Here is a 7,890-nt window from a genome sequence, read left to right as displayed (position 1 = left end):
CCTTTGGCCATAAGACACTTGTGTGATAATTTGCGCGATGGCAACTTGCATGATGATGACCTTGAAAAAGCGTTTCTCTTGGAGGAGTGGATAGTGAGACTCTCATCACTTGAGCTTGAATCTTCAACTTCACTCACCCATCTTCCCATACTTACAAATGTTTTGCTTATTCCTCTTGTCTCCCTTTTGTTCTTAATATTCATCTTTTTCTTGATATAATTAATTATTTTGACTAAGTCTTTCAATAGGATTAGATGATTAATCTTGGTATTAATCCTCTTGATGTTCTTCTTCACTTGTGAGAAGAGCTTAACCATCTTGAGATCAATCTCTTCATCACTTGAGGGGTTTGCTCATTTTCTTCATCGCTCTCATCTTCTTCTTCATCATCATCTTCACTTGAGTTTGACTCTTACTCTTATCTCCACATCTTTGACTTCATGTGTGAACATTATACTTGCTTGTTTGTGAGGATAAGGTTTTTGACGTCGGTTGGGATAAAAGCTTCAACCTCTATATTTATGGTTATCTTCTCATGGGCAGTGATCTTTTCTAGTACTTATCTTGAAGTCATCTTGCTCATGTCGTGGTTGTTATAGATGGTAAAAATTATTGGCTTGTACTTTGGAAGAAGAATTTAAAATATTCTTCTCACCACTTGAGTGTCTTCAATTTACGTCAAACCTAGCATATTGATCTCATTAATAAGAATACTCAATCGAGAGTACATATCATTAGCACTTTTATGGCTAAATTATTTGATACTATTGAGCTTAGTAACAAGCACATGATATTTATTATTACGCACATCTTTTGTGCATTCCAAATATCATATACATTGGTGAAAGAATATACTCTATTGAATACATCGATACCAAGAGATGACAAAAGGATACTCTTCGTCATAGCATTGGATTGTCTCTCCTTGTTTGTGAGACGATGTCTCATCCTCTTTTCGGTGGCTCTCCAAACATCTAGACCTTTGGCTCGCAAATAACATGTCATTAGAATTTTTCAACAGAAAAAATTAGTACTGTCAAAATACGGAGCACTACCAATATCTATACTAACTCCGGACGTCACAACTCTAGACAATTAAACCTATCAAGAGTACGAGGCTCGAGGCTCTGATACTAATTATAGGGATCAGTGACGTTCTAAGAGAGGGTAAATTAGGATACTTATAAACTAATTACTCAAAAAAAACTTCACAAGATAAACCTTCTCAATTTCTATCTAAATGTGCTCTATATTTATTTAGTGTGCCTACTCTACCGCTCAAGAGGATTGCAACATACTCTAGTAAGGTAACTTATAAGTATATAAATAAAAAAATATAAATAAGTTAGAGAGACAAACTCAGCATAAGAGATTTTTATTCCGCGATATCGGTGACACATAAACCACCCCTAGTCCACGTTAAAACTCCATAAAGGATATGTACCTGGTCGTCAAGTCTCTTCCGATCACAACTCTTAAATTACCAGGTCAGCAAGACAAGACCTCAAGTACGATGAGCCAATAAGGCAAGATTTCACCACTAACCTCTTTTCTGGTCAGTTGTACGTCATCTTCATTTCAGAGCTTTAGTCACAAAGACAAAAGCATCCACGCCCCCGCACAGTCTTCTTATCGCCGCTCCACACCAAGTCACTCTCAGGCCTAGAGAGAAGTCACTCTCAACAAGTTACCGGTGAGTCACCAAGACTCCAAGGCGTCAGTGTACCTCTCAGTACATGATTGAATTACTCATTGATCCACTCTCTAGGTTGCAGCATCTAGCAATACTTCTCTCTAGTCCTATAAGCACTAATCACTCTAAAATATTATGCTTAATCACTTTGGATGAACAATTTAAACACTTGGATAGCTTGGATGTCTTCTCAGATATGTATGACTCCAGCCCCTTTAAATGGCTGAGTGGAGAGGTATTTATAGTCTCAACCCCATAGACTAGCTCGTTGCTCCAACGGCTTAACTTTATTGTGAACACCGGATGATCCGGTGACGACAGTAGTACATGCACCGAACCATCTAGTGAGTACAACATTAACAACCAGTCGTTGGAACCCTACTCAAATACATTCTGAACACCGAATTATCTCGTGTATCCTTCACTTCCATCACCGGACTATCCGGTGTTTTCATCTTGCGCCAAGCCGAGCTATTTCTTCTCTATGCAATTAGTTCGGTATGTTGAACTCCTCAACATCGGACCATTTAATAACTTAAATTTCATCTCCTCTAAAAAATCCAATATTTTGTTAAATGCTCCGGTGTTCTTACTCTTATAACACAGAATCATCCGGTGAAGTCTTCTGGTTTCTGCACAGAATACAAAATTGCTCCATTGTGTATAACCCTCTGAGCACCAGACAATCCAGCGTAGTCAATTTTCCCGAAACTTCTTCTAATTCAACCGAGCTTTGTTCCCGCTGCAGTAACTTCTTTATGTATTACATCCATAAGACTTACTAGCATATATTCTTAACAAACATTTTAATCCCAATAACTATATTGTTATTAATCACCAAATTACAATCATGACCTAATAAAACCATTTTCGCTACACATGAAAACAAACAGGCTGACAACGAATTTAATACTTGCAAGATTAGACAAGCTAAAAACAACTCAGTAGTGCGTTTACCGTCCGGTTACCATTTTTCATGTATTGGCACCCTAAACACAAGTCAAAGTCTAAACACAGCAAAATCTCCAGAGCAAACACCCCTTGTCGTCAAAACAAAACGATTTAATAGCGATAACAAAAAAACTATGTACTCCAGTAGAACCATATTAGAATCAGTATCAGTCACTCCGGCTTCTGTTCACTGCTTGGCAGGCTGTACAACAACTGCTGTTACATCCAGGCATGATAACTGGTAAACATATATTCAGGCATAGACGCCACGCGCAATAAAACGTATCAGCTAAGGGCAGTAGACATTAGGTATGAGAATGATAATGATGAATTGTTCCAAAAATGAAGTGAATGAACTGATGAAGAGCACAAATATGTAGCTGTATAAAGAATATAACGAACACATAGGGTATACAACAAATTTGTATATCAGTAAAGGTGAATCTATTCACAAGGGAACAACCTCAAGTTCAGTATAGTAACTGTATCTAATGTTGTGTGATGCTATACCGAGGAGCCAGCATACGCCACAGGCCATTGATTCAGAGCTATAGGGGAGAAAACCGCAGAGGTTATCCCCAGGATGCCACCAAAAAACAGTAGTGAAAGTGTGGAAGGGCCAAGCAATAAGTCCACCAAGTCTGAATCAAAACGTGTGCATGAATACTAAAACAACCAGTGCTTCTTCTTAGGCTTGTATTTGTTAGGGAGATCTGCAAGGCAACAAGTATTTCCTTTTCTCAAAAAAGACGGGTATATGACAGCATGAGCCAACCACATAAATGTATTTACGACTTGTTATAAGCAAGTTATGAGAAGTATATTGTGTTTCTGACCTCGAGCATCATACAGTGAGTTATAGTGAACTTCTGACCAGAAACTTAGCCAAATCTCTGAAAAACATAAGATTTAGGGTCAGTAACTTTTCTTTATTGATTTTGTATCTGCCTATGTGTTGCACAAGTGTGCAGTGCTCATAAAGCTTAAAGGTGTATGGGCGAGGTCTTGCAACAAATCCAAACACAAACTAATAATGCTGAAACAGCACATAGTGAAAGTGACAAGATGCAAACAGCTAGTGGTCACTTGTGAGGTCTTCTATGTCAGTACACAGTTTTCTGTGTCGCTGATAAGCTAGTAACTAATAAGGTTGCATTGCAAACCTTACCTCTCTGTGGAGCTTGATATTGTGGAATAATTTCAACAAAACAGGTATCTCTGAATGATGTTAGAAGGCAGATTTTCGCAGCAAACTGCCAAAAGGTAAAGGGAAACATTACACATATTCTTTCTCCAGGGAACTCATGCTGTGCAACAGTAAATATGCGTACTGACTGCCCTTAGAGTACAAACCACAAGTATGTGTTTGCCTCAAAAGTATGGAGCTTTTAGTGAAGTACAATGTAAATATCAAATGATGTACGATGAATCCAAATACATTAAAACAACACAGATTACAAGATCATAAAGGTTCTATTCTAAGGTCATGGCATGAACAACACAGGCTATCATTGTCTTGCATTTTAGTAAGATATGAAAATAATAGCAATTATTTGCATAGTAATGTAAAGACAAAATCTTGCAGTACTACAGTAGTTGCACGAAAATTTAGCTGAGCAAATGATAGTGAAAACATAGCAGGGAAAAGATAATTAACCTTGTCAGCAGCTGCTTGCAGCGTGACATGGTCACCCCATTCACCAGACCTGGAAAAGATGGTATTTTGATGACACCACAGTTACAAAATCACAAGTTCAGGAACTGTTTTTATTAAAGTAGCAAAGTTAATACTAGGAAAATACATACTTCTTCATTTTCTTGCAATAATGTTTATATTTCATTGGAACATAACCTTCGTACAAGGAGTTACATTCCTTGAGCTGCATAAAGAGAAAAACAGCACATGTAATGCATGTCTCTCAGACAAGGGAATTATCAGACCAATAATGAGAAAATATGTTTCTTAATACTTCACACCAAGAAATACTAATATAGTTAAGCACAGAGCGACAAAATCATGAAGGTCAAAAGCATGTGTTGCAGCATCCAAGAACTTGCTGTTGTGAGCCATATGAGCTTGGTAACATAAACTAAAAAATGGTACTCCCAATATGGCCAGGTATTGACATACCTGCTTTACAATCTCCTTTCGAACATGCTTGTGATACTCAGGTGATCGGTATAGCTGGTCTGAGAGTGCACGAAACTACATGAACAAAGAAACAACCAGATGAACATATGATTAAGAGTTTTAACAGGATTATCTAATTTCATCAAGTAAATAGAATGGGCATAAGAAGTTCGTGAACCTGACAATTTCCATCACCAGATACCCTCACCTCGTACAAGCCATATGCATTTAGCCTACAAAAAAACTCTTACATCATGAAAGGATGTTGATATTCCATTTACAACTGAGACAGGCAGAAGGTACAAGAGACTGAACTTTCATATCCATAATGCGCATCAATTATAGATATGGATAAAGATTGTTTGGAAATGCAGATATACATGCAAATGGAAATTTCAGAAAGAAAAGGAAGCAATTTATGTGTTTTAGAAGTTGGCTGCATGATCGGGCACACATCCTAAGTTGAGTCTCCCACAGTTTGCATGTTGCTTCACAGTTTTTTTAATGTCTTCTCAAGATCCTAGGTACAATCCCCAATTTCAATACTCAAAAGAAAAACATGTGCTTTGAGCCTTTAACTAAAGGGCTACAGATTTCTATGAGCAAGACAAACTCATACACTCTCAACTCTCATGGACAGGGATCTCCAAATGTTTGCCAAAACACTAATGGGGGGATGGAGTTAACCAATGTCAGCATGCAGAACGTTAGCCAAAAGACTAATGGGAGGATGGAGTAAACCAATATGAACGTGCAGAAAGTTAATGCCTTCGCAAAATAAGGGGAAAAATGAAATATCTTGTGAAAAATGAGGGCCTACCTTCTAATGAATAAATGCGAAAGCTTGAGCAGATTGAAACAAACTAAAGTTTATGAAAAGTTACCTATCAAGAAGGCGATAATGGTCCATAGTGGCATCACTATATGTCGGGAAGTATGTGTTAATCCGGGGAACATGCTACACACGTACAGATGAAATGAGTATTTGGTAAAAAAATCAACAGTTCTGCACAGGGAAGAAAAGGAACAAGGAAAGGAAATACAAAGAACAGAAAAGTCATGCGATATCTTACAGGAATTGAAGTTAAATTCGTAAGACGCTTGGCTATAGCACCATCTAACTTGGCATATTCTTCTGTGAGAACCATTGCAATCATCCTATCATCATCGGTCTGACTTCTCTGGCTGCTCATAGAGGTTGAGCTGGATGAGGCACCTTCATTTGGAAACATATGTGCCATCTCCAACCTAGAGATTATCAGGAAAAACATTTATATTATATAAATAATGCTAAGCTAAATGTGTTAGAAGAGATCTTGAAGTAGTGAAAGAAATTTAATATCTAAAAAGAAGTAAATAAATAGCCAAATAGGGAATGTAATTTACAAGTACATGTCAGATATCTTTCTCCTCAAGCATAATTTACGTCTATTCCTAAGTCCTAACCTACAGACCTCAGACAATATCATATCACAGGTTAAGCATGCATTTAACATATATGGTATCCTGAACTATCCATTTGAACAGCATAAATTTAACATATATGGTATAATGAACTATCCATTTGAACAGCATGCATTTAACATATATGTTATAATGAATTATCCATTTGGACTTACATTGACCTTCCATATAATTATTTAATTCTGTATGCATGGGCTGACCATGGCCTCCCATATATATAACTACATATGTGTGGTGGAGGCACCGATGTTGCATTTGGAGCACAAGGAGCCATGATGATACAACAGAGAACTGGATGGCTACCTCTCATGGATACTGAAATTTGTCTTGAATAGGAAGATGATCTCTCCTCAAGTCCAAATAATTTAGTTTCTCTGCTAGCTCTTTATAAGCTCACGAAGGGCATCAGCACTAGTATCCAGCTCCGGAGTCTACAAATTGAGTGCCTATTGTTTCTTCCGAACAAACCACCATTAGGTTACTGGAAGTAGAACTAGTCCGAATGGTATCCAGTATCTATCCACTTTTTCACCGAATCCTGACTACCTGTGCTCTGGGGCAAGATCCCAAAGGGATTTCGCTTTTCAGTTTTGAGTAAACCATCTCCCCCTCCAATCGTGCCCAAAATAGGTTGTTCATCTACAGTTGGTCGTTTCCCACAAACATGGCAAACGAAATCGGAGCACCAAATTGAACGAACTCAATCCTAGGGAAGCAACACCATTTTGCTAATAGAGCAACCGAACAAGCCACCTTTTCTCGGCAGACATTCCTGAATCGGACCCTAGCGCAAGGAACTAAGAAAAAGATAATTCATAAACTGCACAACGTATGAAGCCAAGCCCGCACATGGCATTCATTCGTCGCAGGGCTCTCTTTGCGAATCAATCTCGATCGATTCAACCCGGCCGATCACCAAGGCAAGATCCCCCCTACAGCCTCGATTGATTCAACTCCAATCGACCCCGCGTCCGCCCGCCGGCCAGAACCCGAAGCCCCACGTCGCCGCGACACAAAGAAACGCCCAGAAATCCTCTAAATAGAAGAAACGGTTACGATTTCCAAACCAAGAAGCAAGCAAGGAGAAGAGCCATACCACCACCGACAGCACAAGAAGAGGGAACGCCGGCGAGCTAGCACTCCGGTCCTGAACCGCGCGCGGCTGCGGGGAGGAAAGAATGGGGCGGCGGCTAGCGGCAGACTGGGAGGAGAGGACGGCGACACTTTCTTCTCACGCCCGCCTGGGAGGAGAGCGTCGCGGCTGGCTGGCTTTGATTGCTTCCGTTGGGTTCGGTTGCGAATTTTTCCTCTGTTGAGCTGCCGCGGTTTCTTTCGCGTACGGCCTTGCTTACCCAACCACCAGCTGTCTCTCAGGGCCGACCTGATTTGACCAGCTGACAGGTGGGCCATCACCCAGCCTGGTTGTAGAACCCGAGCAGATATGGCTTGGTAATGTTCCGGATTTTGTGCCCGTTGTATTTTTCGCTTAACTTTTTCCCCTACTAGGACACTGTATTTTTCACCTACCATGGTTTATAAGAATTTAAATCTCTTCCCGTAGCGATACACATTATTACAAATATATAGTCCAAGTTGTTGATTTTGAAGAACTGATAACTTGGATATCGTGTGCTCTATTTTTTTTTTTTTT

The 7,890-nt window shown here is 39.4% G+C and overlaps 1 protein-coding gene across 2 annotated transcripts; it reads right to left on the bottom strand.

Moving 5' to 3' along the window:
* Nucleotides 1–2,975: 2,975 nt before the first annotated feature.
* On the bottom strand, nucleotides 2,976–7,557 carry LOC133924137 (OVARIAN TUMOR DOMAIN-containing deubiquitinating enzyme 12-like). 2 transcript variants are annotated; one of them, XM_062369541.1, is made up of 10 exons: nucleotides 7,336–7,552; nucleotides 5,849–6,023; nucleotides 5,660–5,733; nucleotides 4,954–5,008; nucleotides 4,776–4,850; nucleotides 4,451–4,524; nucleotides 4,302–4,350; nucleotides 3,813–3,897; nucleotides 3,481–3,537; nucleotides 2,976–3,357 (listed from the first exon to the last, which is right to left on the bottom strand). In XM_062369541.1, the coding sequence occupies exons 2-10, from the start codon at nucleotides 6,014–6,016 to the stop codon at nucleotides 3,311–3,313; spliced, it is 684 nt and encodes a 227-aa protein (XP_062225525.1). In that variant the 5' UTR covers nucleotides 6,017–6,023; nucleotides 7,336–7,552; the 3' UTR covers nucleotides 2,976–3,310. The 2 variants fall into 2 exon arrangements, with proteins under 2 accessions (XP_062225525.1, XP_062225526.1); XM_062369542.1 differs by lacking the exon at nucleotides 3,813–3,897 and having other exon boundaries at nucleotides 7,336–7,557.
* Nucleotides 7,558–7,890: the final 333 nt, after the last annotated feature.

Source organism: Phragmites australis, chromosome 7 (genome assembly GCF_958298935.1).
Source record: "Phragmites australis chromosome 7, lpPhrAust1.1, whole genome shotgun sequence".
Taxonomy (NCBI): Eukaryota; Viridiplantae; Streptophyta; class Magnoliopsida; order Poales; family Poaceae; genus Phragmites; species Phragmites australis.
Note: the sequence above shows the minus strand (reverse complement) of the source record. Positions and strands in the feature narration are given on the sequence as shown.